General features: G+C 43.9%; 1 protein-coding gene across 3 annotated transcripts in view; it reads right to left on the minus strand.

Moving 5' to 3' along the window:
- ACO1 (aconitase 1) overlaps positions 1-20,428 on the minus strand; it is a 64,841-nt gene that overhangs the window by 6,803 nt on the left and 37,610 nt on the right. For all 3 annotated transcript variants that reach the window (XM_061425087.1, XM_061425088.1, XM_061425089.1), the window contains 14 exons: positions 20,212-20,281; positions 19,909-20,092; positions 19,254-19,393; positions 17,072-17,243; positions 15,536-15,636; positions 14,401-14,517; positions 13,132-13,291; positions 11,477-11,612; positions 10,427-10,511; positions 9,502-9,658; positions 8,239-8,363; positions 6,557-6,661; positions 5,682-5,824; positions 2,024-2,171 (listed from right to left, as the gene is read on the minus strand). In XM_061425087.1, the coding sequence (XP_061281071.1) occupies positions 2,024-2,171; positions 5,682-5,824; positions 6,557-6,661; positions 8,239-8,363; positions 9,502-9,658; positions 10,427-10,511; positions 11,477-11,612; positions 13,132-13,291; positions 14,401-14,517; positions 15,536-15,636; positions 17,072-17,243; positions 19,254-19,393; positions 19,909-20,092; positions 20,212-20,281 (1,843 nt within the window). The remainder of the gene's footprint in view (positions 1-2,023; positions 2,172-5,681; positions 5,825-6,556; positions 6,662-8,238; positions 8,364-9,501; positions 9,659-10,426; positions 10,512-11,476; positions 11,613-13,131; positions 13,292-14,400; positions 14,518-15,535; positions 15,637-17,071; positions 17,244-19,253; positions 19,394-19,908; positions 20,093-20,211; positions 20,282-20,428) is intronic.

Here is a 20,428-nt window from a genome sequence, read left to right on the forward strand (position 1 = left end):
GCCCTCATTCCTGTGTGGAGCGCTGACTCTCTGAGGCGTGTTCATGTGACAGAGGAGACTTCCTTCCCCAGCATCCTGGTGATTCCCTGCATTTCCTTTTCCTGGATCCTACATCTTCCCCTATATTTGGTTTATTCTCTCGTTTTGGTGGAACACAATTACCAAGTAGCTTTCTGAGACTGGGGCTGACAGATTATTTTTAAAGCTTTTGAATATCTGATTGTGTTGTTACTTTACCCTCACTTGGCTGGTCGTATGAGGGATACAGACTTTAGAGTGCCAACAATTTTCCTCAGTCTAAGTCCCTGGGTTGCCCTGAGTGCGTCTGATCCCCAGAAGAGTGCACGTAAGCTTTTTTCCCCCTCTCCGAAGTTTCTAGATCTTCTCCTTACCTCTGCTGTTCTTAATTTCACAGTGATGTGACCTGGAGTGAGTATTAATCATGTGGCTGGGTGTGGTCAGTGGACCTTTTGATCTGGAATCTCAGATTTTGCACTTGAAGAATTTCTTGTGTTAACTCTTAACAATTTCCTCTCAGATTCTATCTGTTCTCTTTAGCATCTTTATTCAGTCAGATGCTGGTCCTCCTCGGTTCAGGCTTTGATTTTTCTTACATTTCCTAATTTCCCCTTTGTCTTTCTACCTTCTGGAAGATTTTCTCAACTAGTCAACTTTTCCTGTGAAATTTTTTAGGGACTTTTTTTTTTTTTTAAAGAGCTCCTCTTGTCTTCTGATTATACCAACAGAAAATCATCTCTTATCACTCTGACGAAATAATTGTTTTTCTTAGTTTTCTTCTACTCTGTGCATTATCTGTTTTTCTCTTTATTCCTCTGTTTCTTGTCTAGGTCTGTCTTTCAAGTTCAAGGCCTGACTCCAATGTCTCTTCATCTCTGATGCTGTCTCCTTATTTAAGCTGAGGCACTAACCGTCTGACTAGGAGTTCTGTGCACGGTAGGGCTGTCAGTGAGGGATCCCACCATGACAGCTGGCATCCTGGAGGCCCTCAAAGTCTATTAACTGCAAGTCCCTCCTTGGTCTCCTGGGGACTTCACCACGCGTTTGTATCCTTTTCACTTACTCGTCTGTTGTCCCTGCTGGGCCCTGAACAAACACGTCCTGGGCACTCACTCTGTGCGGGATGGGCTTCCCAGGTGGCGCACTGGTAAAGAACCCGCCTGCCAAGGCAGGAGGCACAAGAGATGTGGGTTTGACCCCTGGGTTGGGAAGGTGCCCTGGAGTAGGAAATGGTAACCCATTCCAGGATTCTTGCCTGGGAATTCCCATGGACAGAGCAGCCTGGCAGGCTATAGTCCATGGGGTTGCAGAGTTGACTAAGTGACTGAAGCATGCATGCCACCCAGAACCTTAAAAAGCAGATATTATTTTACTTTGCAAGTAAGAAAAGTGAAGCTCAGAGAGGTAGACAGATTGCTGAAGAAGGCTCCACTGCTGGTCTGAGGTGGAGCTGGGACTTGAACCCAGGCTTGTCTGACTCCAAGGGCAGGCTTTCCCACCTCTCCCCATGCCTGCCCTCTGTGAACAGACAATTCCAGCTCTAATAAACCAACTCCAAGGGGTTCCTACTGGGACCCAAGCAGGCCTGCACAGTCCTCTGTATCCTTCCTTCCCTAAGGTATGATTGATTAAATGTTACTGAAGTCATAAAACAGCACTTCTTAGGAAATATCCTCCACCTTAACCTGGAATTTCCCCTTCAAGTATTCTGAACTGATGAAACCTCAATCGGAGGCTTTTTAAGCTCAACCCTTAAGAAACTAGATTTAGTTAAAGCATGAAGCAGAAATCTCAAAGTAGGAAAAGGCCTCTCAGTTTAAAGGGACTCTTCTTTAGGGATGAACTCTACATATATGGGACACTTGGCAAGAGGGGTTATGTAAAGCAGGAGGTAGGATGAGGTGTGGGAAAAAATAAGACCCAAGGGGAAGTGGCAGTGCAAGCACTGAAGCGCCCAGAGCCCGAGAAATGCTGGCTCTAGCGGGAGCACAGACATCATACTCACAATTTCACCAGAAGGCAGGTGGATAGTCTGCGGTGCCTGCTTGTTCAAGAATTTGTTTAATAAGCGGATGTTGGCAAATGTCCCCCGCGCCATGATGGCATCATTCCCTCGGCGGGAGCCGTAGGAGTTGAATTCTCGAGGAGTCAGGCTGATAACGAAAGCAGGAGAGAAGCTGGTTTAGGGAACTGAGAGATGAAACCTGGCTTACACCATGAAAGGGGGTAAAAATCACAAACCTAGGTGTTTCTGTAAGTCTACTAAGTCTTGTTCTCCAAGGTGGAAACACTGTTTCAAACCATAGCTTCGACCGAGGGCATGATGAGAGGCAGCAGGTGCGATGGTGAACCTATAGCCTCCCAGCAGCAACCTACAGTCTTATAAGTCTGGGTAGAGCAAGCGGGAGGAACTTTAATAAGAGTATTTTATTTATTCAGTAAGGTAGCCTATAAAGCTTCATTAAAAGTAAAATGTTAAAAATGGGTGGGGAAAAAAAGGAAGCAAAGGGAATACTCCGGGTAGGTCAGTTTGGTGGAGCCAAGAGTGGGGGACACATAAAATACATTCTATAAATTAAACAGAAGTAAGTTCAAATTTGTCCAGGAACTCAATGCAATTAAAAAACACGTAACTGGCAACATGACTTAGTATTGTTGTAAGATCAAAAGCAGGGCAGGGACGAAGGAGCAGAACAAGAACGGCTGGTCCTAAAATCAAAGAAAAGTCTGGTCTGTGGGTCCAAACGAAAGGATGTTTTGAGATGTCAGGAACAACATCTTAACAATGAACAGTGACCAGTTCACTGGGCTGTTTCTTAAAATGCTAGGAGCCATGTGTGTTGATGATTTATTCGTTAGCTCAATTCTGAAGACTGAGAATCTACGCATGGGCTTCAGGAGTAGGTAAGTGTGTCTATGAACCCCTGAAATTATGTCCAAATGTGGATATGTATTTTTCGGGAAAGGTATATTTCATTTCATGCTATTCTCTAAAGACTATCAATAACCACCAATCAAAAAAGGTGTTGGTTACTTCTCTCTTCCTAGTTTTCTTCTTCCAGCCTCAACTCTGTTTCTCTAGTTTCTCTGTCCTTAGAAGCCTTTCCTATTCATTCATTCAACAACTTTTCACTGAGCACCAACTGCATGCCAGGAGCCGTCAGGTGCCTGGGATACAGCAAATCCCTGCTTTTGCAGGGCTTACATCCTAGAAGGTAGAGACAGAGATGTTTTTTCAAAAGAGCACCCTACACAAGTGTTACTAGATTGTGGTTAATACCTAAGAAAAAGTAGGCCAGGGCAAGAAAGAGTACGGTGGGCATGACCTTATGGAGGAAGACTTGAACTTGGCGTGGGAGTTTGTTAAGAGGGTATCTTGGGGAAAAGCATCCAAGAGGAGAAAAAGGTGAGCTCACCCGAAGGCTCTCAGGCAGAGGGGTACTTGGCCTTGTCTGAACATTCAGGGAACAAGGTGGTGGGCAGCGTGTCCCGAGCAGTGTGGGTGAGGGGAAGAGCAGGAATCACCGACCCACCTTGAACATCTGCCCTTTTCTATTTGCTGATGGACTTGCATCTCCCACTCAAGACAGAATCATCCCTTTAAAAGCTCATAATAGGGATGGTATGGGGAGGGAAGTGGGAAGGGGGTTCAGGATTGGAAACACGTGTACACACGTGGCGGTTTCATGTTGATGTATGGCAAAACCAATACAATATTGTAAAGTAATGAGCCTCTAATTAAAATAAATACATTTGTTAAAAAAAAAAAAGAAAACATACAGATGGCCAATACGTACATGAAAAGATGCTTAACATTGTTAAAAAATAAATAAATAAATAAAAGCTCATAACATGAGGACTTCCCTTAGGCGGCCCAGGGGCTAAGACACCAGGCTTCCAGTGCAGTGCGCCCGGGTCCCATCCCTGCTGGGGCCCTAGATCCCCAGTGCAGTGCGCCCGGGTCCCATCCCTGCTGGGGCACTAGATCCCACATGCTGCAACTAAGACCCGGCCCAGCCAAACAATAAAACAAATAAATGTTAAAATCTCGTATGTATGACGTTGGCCAAAAAGTTTGTTTGGCTTTTTCCATACCATCTTAACACTAGACAGCCCTGAGTGAACTTTTTGACCAACCCGCTATCTGTGTATGGGCAGTTGCCATGCATTTTAAAAAGTAGTTGCCCCAAGTTAAAGAAAAATCTCGACACAGACCACTGTGCGTTCACCTCCGTTAGATCTGGGCTGTCTTCTTAAACTCACAACACGCATATCTCGGTCTGAATGAACAGACTGTCCCATGGGATGCACTAGGAAAAGGCAGAGACTGAATGCGCGTGAGAGAAGGGGAAAGTTGTGAAGAGAATGGGTTACTCGCCCAGCAAGTGAGAGGAGGGGCAAGGTAGCTGTCCTCTCCCACTGGGAAAAAAGAAAAAAAAGCTTCAATTCTGTTTCTCATATTGGGTCTGGGCCCTGACTCTGAAGAAGGTGACTCAGCAAGTGGGGATAGGGCCAGGAATGTTCATCTCCCCAGAAGAATCTCAAGGAGTCAGATCTGGGAGGGACACTGACTGATATTGGTGCACTGTGGTGGTGGTTTAGTGTCTGACTCTTCACGACCCCGTGGACTATAGCCTGCCAGGCTCCTCGGTCCATGGGGACTCTCCGGGCAAGAATACTGGAGTGCGTTGCCATGTCCTTCTCCAGGGGATGTTCTTGACTCAGGGTTTGTTAAATAGCAGTATATAATATTAGTGTGAAAGTGAAAGTGAAGTTGCTCAGTCATGTCTGACTCTTTGCGACCCCATGGACTGTAGCTTACCAGGCTCCTCTGTCCATGGGATTTTCCAGGCAATAGTACTGGAGTGGATTGCCATTTCCTTCTCCAGGGGATCTTCCCAACCCAGGGATTGAACCCGGGTCTCCTGCATTGTAGACAGACGCTTTACTGTCTGAGCCACTAGGGAAGTCAATATGAGTGTAATACCTGTTAAAATAGGTATATGACTGAAGGATTGCTGAATGGATGTGTAAATTGCAAATCCTCAAAGCTGTTCTCTGTAAATAACATGTCTCTTGGGACTTCCTTGGTGGTCCAGTGGATAAGACTCTGTGCTTTCAATGCTGGGGTCCTGGGTTCAATCCCCAGTAAGGGAACTAAGATCCTACGTACTGCAACCAAGCCCATATGCCACAACTACTGAGCCTGTGCGCTCCAGAGCCCACACGCCACAACTAGAGAGTCCATGGGCTGCAACAAAGACCCAGCGCAGCCAAAATAAACAGTAAACTAAAACACAACATATGTCTCTCAACCAGGAAATGTAAATGCATTTCTGGTTAAACCCCTGCCAAGTGCTTCAAGTATAACCAGACCACACAGGGGAAGAGCCTTGTACATAAATGATCAGCCAAGCTGGTGGCAGGGATGATAGCCGAGTCTAATAAGTAGACTTGCTCAAAAAGAAGGTCTCCATGTGCTGAGGTTCATGTGCTGGTGGATTCTCTAGTAGCTTCAAAGCTACAAACAGAGTGATTGGTTTTCAGGCTCCAGGGTTCAGTGAAAAACTGGAGTCTGACTCCAAACAGACCTCATGAAAAGAGGACTAGCGACCTCATGCTGTCCCTTTTGTCTTCAGGCCTCCCCCCACCCCATTACTTACCCTCTGTTAGTTAAGTAGCGAGCAGCAGGGCTGTTTCTTGCGATGTTTCCAGCTGGAGAGATGTGGTCTGTTGTTACTGAATCTCCCAAGTTTAATAGCACATAGGCATCCACAATAGACTTAGGGGGCTGAAGATCCAAAGTCTAGCAAAGAACACAGGAAGTCAGTGTTTGCCTGGCTTTTCTCCAACGCATCACCAGGGGAGCCTCAACAGTAGTGGTCCACGGATCTGACCCTGATGATAGCCCCACATCAACACATAGAGAATTCTAGTTTTATTGGGTTTATCGGGGTGTTTAGTAAAGCAAGTGAATTTATGCAAAATATTCATATCTCATCCTTGAAGGAGGTGAAGTATTGGCACTATCCCCTCAAAAACAAAAGGGATGATGCTGCAAATGACATTCTTCCTCCACATCCAGAGAAGGTCCCAAATGCTGGGTACGGCAGGAGTCCTGCCTTCTACTCACATCCTCTCATCCCCTCCTCCCACTGGGAGAGCACAGACTCCTGATCATCAGTTTCAGAGAAGACGTCCCTTGTTTGTAAGGGTGTAAGGCTGAAGTACGGCAGGTCCTGGAGTCTGTTCTCCTGGACAGTCCCCCTCAGACGTTACTGAGTCTCTATCCCAGTGACACTTGATCTCCAGGGGTCTCTGCACAGCCACGTGGAAGCCCTAGACAGACAAACCACAGGCCCACTCCAGCCAAATAACCCAGCTTCCTCAAGCTCTCCTCAGTGTTATCTGCTCAGGTTTGTAAAGGTTTCAACAAAGTAGGTAGTCAAAGCGAGGGTACTGGTTAATCAAGTAGATTTTACAAACCAAGAAACTTTTTGAAGAACTCATTTTGTTAAAAAAAAAAAAAAAGTCCTACCAGGTCTTCAAAGAATGGTGGTGATTTAATGTATGTAGATTTGGGATTCCAGCAATATAGCTTATCTGACGGGGCTGCTAAGGCATTCCAGCTCTCATTCACAGTCTTGGGGAGAAAGAAAAAAAGGAGAGGCAGATCTAACCACAGTTCATCCTGAGGAAGACTTAACATGTGAACATAATATTCAAGCTAAGAGTATAGTTAGACCAATTCTTAGTCTAAATGGTCACACAACATGTCTATACAAAGATAACACCATGCTAAGTAATTTAAAAATACACATACCCTGTGACAGGCCATCTCTAAAATGACCCCATGGACCTGCCTCCTGGGAACCCTACCTGTAAATGAACCCTTCCTGCTGAGTGAGGGCTGAGCCTAGTGACTCATTTCCAGGATTAGGTTACAGAGACTGCCTTCTGTCTCTTCAACCTCTTACTTGCTCTTGCTGGCTCTGCTGGAAGCCAGTCACCATGCTGTGAAGAGACCCACCAGTAAGGCCCTGAGGGGGCCTCTTGCTGACAGTCAGTGAGAAGCTGAGGCCTTCACCCACAGCATGCTAGGTCCTGTATCCTGCCAGTGACCACACGAGCGGTCTAAGAACTGGCCCCTCCCCAGTCGAATCATCAGGTGAGGCCACAGCCTCAGACGACACCTGGAATGAAGCCTTGTGAAGGCAGACACTCCCTGTTAAGCTGCACCTCCACTTCTGACCCACAGAAACAGATAAAAAATGTTTGCTGTTTTAATTCACTAAGTTTAGGAGTAATGTGTTGCAGAGCAACAGGTAACTAACCATATAATTTATGAAATAACAATCCAGGTTTTACCCGAGGAGAAATTATTGATGCTCTGAAGATTTGGGGAGGTAGACTTTTGGTCACAGGAACATTAGATAGTAAGTGTCGGCCAGTATGCGTTCCAATTGGCTTGAATTTGCTCCACGTCATTAACTCAGCCTCTGGAGAAATGCATTCAACCCAGTATCCACCAAACTCCCTTCAACCATTTCCCAATGAGCAGCTTGTGGGATTCACAGTGTGTGAGTGTGACTCCCATTTGAATCTGCTCCCCAGTCTGCCCTCATATTTCAAGCCACCAGCCCCAGCCAGAAGCCCTGGGGTCAGCCTAACACAGAAACCAGGGAAAAGGGTAACATTCGAGTCTCGGAAAGTGATATGGAGCCCCATACATTCCCCCTCTGTTTGTAAAATGCACAGCAAGTTTTTTTTTTTTTTAATTTCAGCAGCTTGATAGTTTGGTCCTTCCAAGCGAGTGGCTTTTATTTGTATTACTCTTTGAAGCAGGCAAATAAATCTGAGAGGTGCGTTCAGCTATGTGGCCCCTCAGTGACACATTATAGTGATATCGAGCTCCTCAACCACAGCTCATGCTCACCCCGGGCTGTCAGAGGAAGAGGGGAGCCACACAGAGCTAGCCAGGAGCCACATCCATGCCGAGTCCATGCCTCCTGAGCCTGCTGCTCATGTGTCCAAATCTGGGAACATCTGGGGAGAGGGGGGTCTGGAAGAGCCTGAGTTGTAGGAGCAAAATGACTGTCCCACTTTCCCAGTTATCTGAAGAAATGCTACTTTGTCTAGTTGACACCGGCACTAGCCTCAAGGTTGGCAGAGAAGACGCAGAGGAGTGACCTCCCCATGACACTGGGGTGGGGACCTCACCTCTATTTTCTGGTAGACCTCCTTAAACATCCCAGGGATCACGTACTGACGTTCCACTGCCTGGATCTCATCTCTGGTCGGCCAGATATCTTTCAGAAATACTTGCTGTCCCTTGGCATTGACACCTGGGGAGAAAATGTTTATTAGTGAGATGAACTTCATTTCATATCCAATTTTCATGGTCACAGGCAGTAAGCCCAGTCTCATTGCTCAGGGCAGTTACGTTCAGTAAATTCTCTGCACACTTAGAAAACACTCAGCCACTGCCTGCAAGAAATACACAGGTTAGGCTCCCAGGGGTGTTTATCCACAGCACTGTTGTCAACTGATCAATACGTAACGCTGTCTCATGTGTTTCTGTGTACATACTGTTGATGCATTCACACTGAACTCGGGAGCCCAACATGAGGCCTGTCATAGCCTTCCTGAGCTCAGGAATACTCCATAGCACTTTAGCCCTACTCTCAGGTCATTTTAAACAGTAAAACCACCAAAAAAAAGCACAAAACTATGAAAAACATGATGCTATCCAGAGCACAAACAGGACACTTGTTTGCAGTATGAGACCTGAAATAAAAAGACAGAGTGTCACCTTGCTTGACCTCAGCTGAGAGCAGGCACGGTGAGTGACTCAGGGATTTCACCACCTCGTGCATGTCTGTGAGTGACCATGGGAGTGTGATGAGCACTGATTTTGGGGGTGAAAATCCACTTCAAAGAGTAGTCAAATTTGAAAATATGGAATACATATGTAATGAGGATCAGCTGCACGTCTAAAGCTATGATTTCCTTACAGTAAATTCCAGGGCACCGTTTTCATATTATCTAATCTGCATAGCATGGACTGAGGAGGGCACACCAGGAGGCCAGGGGAAAGGAAAAAAGCATCACGTCCCCCAAGCTTTGAGACGCTGCATACTCTGGACGTGTTCCTACAGCAGAGACATTAAAACCAGGCTATCATGAGATTGAAGCAGGAACTGGAAAGGGAGGGACTGAAGCAGAGGCCAGAATGGCAAGACCTCCACTACTCTAGGTGTTTCTTTCCCTGTTTGCCCCTTCCCCTTTAGTAAATTCTTGTTTAGCTGTTTCAGTTATGTCTTAGCTGTGTGCTGGGGAAGGAAGCAAAGACCCTTCTTTCTCCTCTGATCTTTGGAGGTTCTAGGCTTCATTATTTATTAAGGAAAGCAATAACTTTTTTCCAGTAATGTTTTCAAATTCATTGGGGGGAAAAATACTGTAACCCCACAAATCAGATCTTACCTAGTGGCTCTTTCTCAAAGTCGATCCTGATGGTCCCAGCAATCGCATAGGCTATTACTAAGGGCGGAGAGGCTAAATAGTTGGCCCGGGTATTGGGGTGGACTCGCCCTTCAAAGTTCCTGTTCCCAGACAGTACTCCAACAGCTACGAGGTCCCCCTGTGTGAGGCAAGGGGGAAACAGGTCGCAGAGACAACAGACGGCCTGGGCTTCCTAGACCCATCTGCTGAAGTCCTCCTTTAAGTCAAGGAGCCCTTTAGGCTTCCCCTGCACTTGGGCTTCTCCCCAGAGAGGGAGACCACAGGGTGAGCCTGGGGGAGACATGCTGGGTCAAAAGCAGCAGAGAGACGCACTGGATGATTTCTGCTCAGGAGCGAATACCAGGTGGGTCAGAAGGCAGCATCCTAGTTATTCTGCAGCCAGGGGCCCGAGAACAGGTGGGGAAGATGACAGGTTGACAGTTAGAGGCAGCCACACTGGCTGACAGGGATTCCAAATCAGTGCAAGCGGACCAAACAGTATTTTTCAATACTATAGAATTTATGGGACAAAAATCAAGCCGATGAGTTTATGTTCAGCTGTCTGACTTGGAACCAGCCTGCAGACAACAGGAACAAATGATTCCTTCACATGTGTGGGGCATGTGCCGGCCAGGCACCACACTAAGTCCTTTGTGTCCACTATCACCAGAATGCTCGCAGCTTTCTGAAACATATACTATTATCACTTCCCGTTTACAGTTGTGAAAACTGAGGCACAAAGAGGTTCATGAACTTGCTCAAAGGTATATAGTTAATAAGTTTAACTCAACTCTAAAGACCATTCTCTTAACCGCACCCCATGCTTCCCTGAACTTTCTTTAAAATTAGCAACACTTCATCACACATCATATGAAAAAGAAAGACCCACAGGCTGCCCTGTAATTACCTGTACGATGGCTTCTACCACAGCTTCCGGTAAGGGCCCGCTGTTGCCGATGCAGGTCATGCAGCCATAGCCCACCACGTCAAACCTGGTGCGGGAGAGAAGCACGGGATGCAGAATGACTCTCAGTGGGCCGGCCTGCTGGTGCCTGGCAGCCCACCAGGCTCCCCTGTCCCTGGGATTCTCCAGGCAAGAACACTGGAGTGGGTTGCCATTTCCTTCTCCAATGCATGAAAGTGAAAAGTGAAAGTGAAGTCACTCAGTCGTGTCCGACTCCTAGTGACCCCATGGACTGCAGCCCACCAGGCTCCTCTGTCCATGGGATTTGCCAGGCAAGAGTACTGGAGTGGGTTGCCATTGCCTTCTCCATCTGGTCTCTCTATTCTAGTCCATATAATTTGCTTTTATAAGTAATTCACTTTTTAAATTTATAAGTAAATTATGAGGAGACTACCTAAATGATCTGTAATTTTTAAAAGTCAAAATCAGATATCTGATATCTTTATTCACTACTCTTATTATATACTCCCAGGGACTTCCAACTTTTATGAGGTACATGATAAAGATCTATGTCAACTAAATTAGTAATAGTGTGTTACTAGGAGAAACTGTATTTGGAAACAAATAATTGACTTCAGTGAATCACAACATTTCTAGACATGTGAAATAATTATTTTTTAATTAAAGTATACAGAGGGCAGACTTAAAGTATACACAGAGGGCAGACTCTCTGTGGCAGATCCAATATTAGCCCACAGCACACCTTCATGCAACTGAAAAAGCTGCCCCCTCCCCTGGGAGGGCAGTGCCACAGTGGAGCACGGGCTTGATATCAGCCCATGCTCTCTTCACAGACACCCCTGTCTGATGAACAACCAGCACAACTGTACAGGGGCCCTGTCTGTTGGAAAGCAAGGGTTTAAGTCTGCACTGACGAAAGACTATGCAATTAGATACCATCAGATGAGCTTACATCCATTTCAAGGTGACTGGGCAAGGTATCTGTGGAATACAATGCAACAAAAGCAATGGTGTAAGAGACTTCTCCCTCACCCAAGCTGAGACAGGTAAGGCATGACTCCGCTTTCCCGCAGGTAGTAGGTGACCACACCACTGCCAGGAGACAGGCTAGTTTTGATGTAAGGCTTCACGCTCAGGCCTGCATCCACAGCCTTCTTCGCTAACAAGCCTGTGAAATGGTAAACACAGACATGGTTGCGGGCTGCCCGCTCCAGGTGCCACAGACAGTTCAGGAAACACTGACTCTGCTCTGCACTTCCTGCACCGCCTGACAGGACCCCTCTCTTGCTGGTACTTTCTGCCATTTTTGCTGCCTAATAGAAACCAAAGCCTGACGTGCTGTGGTCTATGGGGTCGCAAAGAGTCGAACACGACTGAGAGACTAAACGATAGAAACCAAATGCTCACTAGCGCAAAGTCATTCACGTTTGTTCAGTAAGCTCAAAATGAGCCATGGACATGAATGACATAAAAAGAGAAGTGCTTTTTGTTTTTTAAAGAGATAAATAATTCATGATTATATTATAGTGTGAGTTTTTAATTTCTGGAGGGAAAGCAATCTTTCTAATTATATTTAGATAAAAAATAATTGGCAGGGCCCCTTCTTAAAGTATACGAATTGCCTACTCGTTGGTGAGGAGTACAGTCCACCTAGATGTTAAAAATCTTGCTCTCAGATATTTCTTAAAGTGGAAGATCAAGGGCTGCTGGGTCACTTGATTCTGGCAAATCCAAGTGTACTACAGGGACACTTGGGTGCTCTGCCTTAGGACATCTCGTGGAAGTAGGAAAGAAATAAGGAGTGTGGGTATTAAGAGACAAGAAACTACAGACAAGCTGCGGTCTTATTTTAAGGAAACTTGTTTGTCCAAAGCTTAGGGGGCAAAAGACGAATTCTTGGACAAAGAAAGTCTTCCTTATGCACTTGTCTACTTCATAAAGAAAGAACTATTTGTGTGTGGACACAAGAGGAACTCTTCGGGATGTTTTAAAATTTGGAAACTAAAGGGACTTTACATTAATGAAACTCTGCATGTAAACATTAAATAACCAGAACTGCATAATAGGCAGATAAGTTGTATCAACCAAGTGCCCTGTGTGCTAATTCAGATGCACTTGACAAGGTATCTAAGACTAAATGCCACCATATAAAAAGGGATTTTATGAAGAACAATCTGTGGCATGAAAACATTTTTTCCTTTTTCTAAAATCTGACACAAGATTCTAGGCTTTACCAGAAATTCATCTTTCTTTCCTCTCTTTTCCTTATTTTCTGTGTTAATTCTAAAGACTATACTACTTTAAATATTTTGTATTGGGCACTACTTATTGAATAAACATTTCTAGGCCAATTAGTCTGTGCATCTGGGAAGGATAAGGTTCAGGTAACTATGAATCAAAGTGTTAGTCACTCAGTCATGTCCGACTCTTTGTGACCCCATGGACTATAACCCACCAGGCTCCTCTGTCCAGAGGACTCTGCAGCAAGAATACTGGAGTGGGTTGCCATTCCCTTCTCCAGGGGATCTTCCCAACCCAAGGATCAAATCTGGGTCTCCTGTACTGCAGGTAGATTCTTTGCATTCTGAATCACCAGGGAAGCCCCATACATAGAAGTTAATTAAGCCCTTGGGTTATGTCTTGGAAATTCCCACCCACACGTCCACATGACCATCAGATGCACTTACCTGCCCCTAACATCACAGATGGATTACTGGTGTTTGTGCAGCTAGTAATGGCAGCGATTACCACAGAACCATGAGCAAGGGTGAACTTGCTGTTATTATAGATAAATGTCTTATGGTCATTATGATGGTCTGGAGCAACCTGGAATCCTTTAAATCCTTGCTATAGGAAGAAAAAAAGAAAAAAAAAAATATGGTCAAAAGTTTTCACTTTGGAAGGAGAAGAAGCACTTTGGTAATTATAATTCTTAAAACATAAACATCTCAGCTCGTAAACTCTGAAATGCTACAGAAAAATGAAAGTTCCCTTTCCTCTTTTAAAATCTTTATAAAAGGGAGTCATGATTTCTGAATCTTATTTTGCTTTGAAATTATTAACAATTACCTCCTTCCCACTTTAAATACTGAAATGCTAAAACTACAAATTTAGCTTAAAGTTAGTCTAACTAGAGCAAATTAGTACAGATTTAATGGCAACAGAGGGCACAGACACTAACCATAAGGAAATTTAGAAAAAGTGCCCTTTTGGCCAGATTCAAGCATGAGCAATGAGGTGAACACAGTGCAGCTGAACATTTGGTAAAATGCTGATGTCCCATGGATAAAACCCATCACAAATCTTAATCATTCATTTGGGAAATGTTCACTGAAAATCTGCTGTGTACAAGATGCTCTGCTGGGCACTGTGTGGGATACAAAGGTGACTGCAACATAAATCCTATCCCCAAACTTAAGAGTCTAATAAAAGAATCAGACATGCAAATAATATAAAGTACCAACAATGAAGTTAAAGGATATGAAACGCCATCACAGGGGTTTAGACTGATGCCAGAACGTTCAAATGAGGGAGAGATGACATTGTGCTATGAGATCTGAGGTCATGCTGTGGAGGAGCTGAGAGATTGGGGCATGCTGGTGAGGAAGGGCATGTAGGCAAGGGTGGCATGAACAAAATTAGTGGCCAGAATAGCTTGTTCAAGCAGAGTGAACGCTGTGGTGAGAGTCACGTGAAGAGTGGATATGCTTTGGAAAAGGAGAGTTAGAAAAAATGAAAAGGAGGGTTGAGTGTGTTTATAGGCAATAGAGGGCTGTAAGGAAGCTGCTCAGCTCTTAGCTAAGGTGGGAGGAGGCACCAAGAGGTTCAGTTTGGAGAGGAAAGGCCTTCAGTACTAGGCTTCAGGAAGATTCATCATCGAGAGGTGTGAAAAGAAGCCTGTGCATGAAGAAGCCAGGCATGGGGAGGGTCTCCACCCACCTCTCCCAGCTCCCTACCTTGGCCCCCAGGCAGCTTTCAAAGTCCTTTTTCATATCAGACACGGCAACTTTGTCCTGAGGCCTTTTGGGTCCGCTGCAGCAAGGCACTACTGTTTTCAAGTCTAATTCCACAACCTGTCCACCCAGAAGAAAAGGAACCATAGAACTGGCATTAAACCCACAAAGAAAAAAACACAGCTGTGCCAGAGAATTTACACCACAACAATAAAAACTAACATCAAAATGAATCCACCACAGGTATAAAATAAAAAAAAACAAAAAAACAAAAAAAAAACTAACAAACCAAACTACCACATTCAAAACCAAGAAAGTCAGGGTCCCTTGTTAACACTGAAGGGAATTTCCAGAGAGCCAGATGAGCACTTTGGTAGCATGAGACAGGCAGAAGCCTTGCCCACTCTCAGAAAGACCAGGGTGGGCACTAGGCTGCTGTGGTCTTCCACCTGGCCCTCTTTATAACGTAGCTCATACATCCTTTCTATTGCTGAAGTTAGTCTGAGATGTGTTTCCTACTGAAACGACAGATAAACCATTGTAATTTTTCTAAGATGACTTGGGGGGATGTTGTCATTAAGTCATCAATGCCAAGAAATGGGCCCTAGTCTGATGGAGTATTTCCTTCCCTCAGTGTATTAATAATAGGAAAGGAAATAATAGTCCCACATCTGGTTTACCCTCCGATCTTGGCTGTAGAGAAAAATGTGGGTTTAGTTTGCACCCTAGACAATGAGTAAAGATAAGCAGTGGATAAATCTGAACTGATTGGCTCACACTTAGTTGATTGGCTTGCACTTTCATTTCTTTCCCATCTATAATTCTGATGAGCTTATCAGCCTTTAAATAGATCCAGTCCTTCTAAACTTCTTATCCAAGGGTTGTCTAAGTAAGAGGAATAAATCAAAAAAGGAGACACTCAACTTAATGGCCAGGAAGAACGGGGGAAGTTATGTTACTTTGTTATGTCTGCAATTCCTTATCTTTTTTATTTTTTCAGCCTTTAACACCCTGTTTTTTTGTGATAACTTGGCAGTGACTAATTTCCTACAAGTACACCCCCCTAAGAAAAACTTTCACAATTAAAACCACAGGCTTAAGGAAGAGGAAACGTGTTCAATGAGAGGTGCTCCCATACCTGGGCAAAGTCTGGGTCTTGAGAGGAGTCACTGAAGTCCCGAAACATTCCTACAGCCTGAAGATACTGTTTAATATGCTTTACTTTTTCTTTGTCACGACCTAATGGGCATTTTAAGAACAAGCAACAGATGTCAGTATTTTCTGATGAAACTAATACCTTTAGCAGCAACTGCATAAATAATGGGGATTTCACTTAAAACACTCCAAGCCCTCTGCTGACACTGCAGCCTGCAGGCTCATGGTCTGACTTTCCAAATGATGCTGCTGTTTACTAGGGACCATGAACCAATCTGCTGTTCTACCGAAGGGACTGTTTTCTGAAAAGGATTCTAGTCTTGGTTATAAGTACTCCTCTCTCTGGGTTATAGTTCTTTTTTTTTTCCCCCCAATTATTTGGCGGCACTGTGTGGCATGTAGGATCTTAGTTCCCTGACCATGGATGAAACATGCCCCCTGCATTGGAAGCATGGAGACTTAAATCACTGGACCACTGGGGAAGTCCTGATTATGGTTCTTAATTAAGAGGCTCCTAAGGCTCAGCAAATTGCCAAAGTGCCCCTCCTATGCATCTGCCTTCAACTGGCCATAGACCCTCAACATTCTACATTAGTCCTGTTAAAATAGTAATTTCCCCTCATCTCCTACCACAGACCACGAGCTATGTGCCCAGCGCTGTGGGCTATACTTTTTCAATGCATTATTTCAATATCTAATCCTTTATCCCGACCTTCTGAGACAAACATTATTATTATCCTCATGTACAGATGAGGAAATAGTGGCTCAAGAAGATTAAATAACTTTTCCATGGAACACAGGCTGTAAATGGCAGAACCAGGAACCAAAGCTGAGTTTAACTCCAAAGTTCAAAGTCCTAACTCATGATACTGTATCACCAAGAATATGACCCCAAATGCTCTGCTGTTTCATTCAGAAAGCTCCTGGTTGCAGGAGATAGTACGCATGGTTTGCCCAAATGGACATGCAGTCCTCCCCTTTCTCTGACAGTAAATTAAGACTGCTGGAGAGCTTGATTCTTGGATCCACATCAGATCAGCATTTTTTGTCTGCCTGTTCACTTTCACTGACTTGTCAAGGTCATCAGCTGTCAGCATGGATCTTGTAACAGATGACTGTCTGATCTTCATTAGCATATTTGTCGTGACCTGTTGTTGCGTTCCAGTGTTCACTACACCCCGTGTCACCCTCTCCATGAAAACACATGGGAGAAATTTCTCTTAGGTTTCCGTTTAAGAAAGGGTTCGCCTTCTCTAAAACCATTTGTTTCATTTCAGTAGATGTTAGAAATTCAGTACCAGATCAGTAAGAGGTTCAGCGACCACCTCTAGATCACAGAAACCAATCTTATCTCTGGGCGTAGTTTGCAGCTTTCCCCTCCCCACCATCTCTTCCCGTCTCTTTTTAGGGTGATGCCTCTACTGTTTAATTGAGGGACAGAGGCAGAAGGTAGCACCCCGATTCTCAGCTTTCTCTGAACTATACAAAGGACCTTCTGTTCTCAGGGTTCTGCACTTACCTGTCTGCACCAGGTACTTGATACTAACTTCATCAACTGGGAAAAAGGCGGCAGTGGCCCCATACTCTGGACACATGTTGGCAATTGTAGCTCGGTCGGCAATGGATAGTTGGGCTACTCCTGGCCCAAAGAACTCGACAAACTTGCCTACTACCCCAACCTGGCGGAGGTGCTGAGCAACAGGATAATAACAGAATTTGAGATTTGATAACCCACATTTTTTTTCAGTATTTATTTACTCTTTATGGTCATGCCAGGCAGCATGCAGGATTGTAGTTCCCCAATCAGGGACTGAACTCGTGCTCCCCACATCTGGAGGGCAGAGTCTTAACCAGTGGACCAACAGAGAAGTCCTGATAACTCATTTAAAATGCAGAACTATCCCCTTGCAATTTTCATAAACCAGCCTTGTGAGTCAACACAAACTAAATTAGCCCAATATACTTTGGATTATGGGCTTCCCAGGTGGCTCAGTGGTAAAGAATCTGCCTACCAATGTAGGAGACGCAGGTTGGACCCCTGGGTTGGGAAGATCCCCTGGAGTAGGAAAGGGCAACCTGCTCTAGTGTTTTTGCCTGGAAAATTCCATGGACAGAGGAGCCTGGCAGGCTACAGTCCATGTGGTCACAAAGAGTCAGACACGACTGAGCACACGTTATAGATTACTTTTAAAAATAAAACTTAAAAAGCAAATCAACTAATACAACATGGTACCCTGCAGTAGATCCTAGAACAGAAAAGGGACATTACTAAAAAGACTGGTGGAGTTTCTAGTTTAGTTAAAAATGGCATACCAATGTTAACTACTATTTCTGGTAAATGTACCATGGTTATATAAGATGTTACCATCTGGGGGAGCTGAGAGAAAGGTAACAGAACTCTGTATTACCTTTACATTAACTCGCCTATAAATCTAAAATTATTTCAAAACAGTTCTTGAAAAAGAAAAAATAATATAAAAACACAATATTAAGAAAAGTTTTTCAAAATGAGAAAACTTTCTAAAGATTAAATAAATTCTTTCAACTTAAATAAGTTACGATTTGCACTTGCTGAGTAAGCAAATGCCTTGTTTCCAAGTGTATAATGAATGAATATCCTAAAAACAGGTATAAGGTAACCAAAAGATTCAGGCAGTCTGACTCCCACATCTTTTCCATGCAAGCCATCAGCCAGAGCTGCAGCATCAGTGACCAGCTTGGGCCTGCATGAAATCAGTTTCATGAAGTGTGGACAACCACGTGGACAGGCTCTTCTGATTATGTGGAATTCTGCCAAATTTTGTGGGTAAAGCCTATGTTATTCTACACTTGAACGATGTGGACATCTCTGATAAACTATAATATTCAAACATATCCAATTCTGATTTCCATGAAGATTAAATCAAAAGTATAGTATCCATCCCAAATACCCCAAGCCTCCAAACTATACAACCAGAAAAAACTTTGTGATAATAAAAAAAATTACTTTTCTAATAATCTTTCAAAATGAAACTGCCTTCTTTTTGCAAAGCAAGCAAATCATCATAAAAGATTACTTCCAACAAGGGAAAAAACAAACAAACAAAAAAAACTAGTATTTTCCAGCTTGGAAAAACATCCGTTACAATAATGTAACTTAAAATACAGAGAAAGAAATTTTAAAAGTCAAAAATTATTCATAGAAAGAGTTTGTTATTTACATACAAAGAAGAACCACATGGAAAAAGTACAGAAGTATAAACATATGCATGGAAATGATTTTGTACAACCTCAGCATAGTGATTATCTCTAGAAATGAGGAGGGTGGCTTCAGCCATAAACATTACATTTCACTTCTTTAAAAAATGTACATACAGAGACAGCTCTGAAGCAAAAACAGCAAAATGTTACCATCTGTTAAGTTTATGCAGTGGGCATATAAGTGTCATTTTAACTTCTGCGTATTTAAACTATTTCACGGTTTCAAAAACTTTTTTTTTTAAATAAAAAGATCCATGCAGCAACAGAAGAGTGACGTGAACCTAATGATCTGAAATTTGACCACAGAATTCTCGCCTTGTTGCGTCTCTTTTAAAGTCATCAACGTACTGTTTCCTAGCATTTCTAGAGCACGTGAAAACCAAGAGAGAGTCCATCAAGGACTTCCTTCCAGTTTGTCACTGAGACTCTCTAAGACCCCAGAAGAGGCAGCACTTGGGTACCTTGGTGATGGTGAGCACGATGTCAGTGGATGTGACCAGGGGGTGGGGATTTCCCACCAGCCTGTAGCCGATCACCTGGGGAAGCACCATGCTGATTGGCTGGCCCAGCATCACAGCTTCTGCTTCGATACCACCCACACCTGTATGTAATAATGGTTTCATGACTCCTCAGGCATAGTTCAGTATCATTAATAAGTAGTCAACCCACTTACAGTATTTTACTAGTGTAGAGTTATATTTCCATAAAGAACGGTTATCTTTCCTCTATTTCCCTCTACAGAATTTTTAACAAGTGTTTCTCAGAGTGTGGTCTCCCAACATCTAGATCAAAATCCCCACGATTCCACACTGAAAAGGAGAGTGAGGGTCAGGAGTATCCATTTTTAACAAACTCTCCAGGTGGTTTTCATTTATTTCAAATGTCCCTAACCCCTTGTTCCAATTCATTCTTCCAAATATCATACTGACTGCGTAAAAGGCACAAAACACTTTTCAGGGTACTGGAAATATAGCAGTAAGCAAAACAGACAAAAATACCTCTCCGATATTTGTTGGTCACTCAAATTCATGCTGCTGGAATGTAATGGGATCAAAGTATATCGAAGTCCATGCCACAGACCAGCATATACGAATAGGAACCCGAAAAAGCACTCACCCCAACCAAGGACACCCAAACCATCAATCATGGTGGTGTGCGAATCTGTGCCCACAAGGCTGTCTGGGTAGTAATATCCATCCTGATCAAAGACCACTCTTGCCAAATACTCCAGATTCACCTGGTGGATGATTCCTGAGCCCGGTGGAATAATCCTCATGTTGTGAAAGGCCTGAGAGCCCCACTAGGGTTGAGAAATGGGAGGAACACTGTGAATGCCAGACACACGTTTATGCAGCTCACCTCTCCCTCACGCCCCACACGTATGAAGAATCAATCAATGGAACCAAGCTCTGCCCGTACCTTTAAAAATTCAAATCGTTCTTTATTTCTTTCAAATTCCAAGTCTTGATTCTTCTTTAAACTGTCTGCCCTGTCAAAGAGAACAACTAAACAAATAAATTTTAAGGCTTGAAATGTTACCAAAGTTATTGATGATAATAAACCAAATGGCATATCATCTGTAGGCCTGTTGGGTGGTAATACATTTATTCACATGGCAAAGAAGAGTTAATTAAAG

Source organism: Bos javanicus, chromosome 8 (assembly GCF_032452875.1).
Source record: "Bos javanicus breed banteng chromosome 8, ARS-OSU_banteng_1.0, whole genome shotgun sequence".
NCBI lineage: Eukaryota > Metazoa > Chordata > Mammalia > Artiodactyla > Bovidae > Bos > Bos javanicus.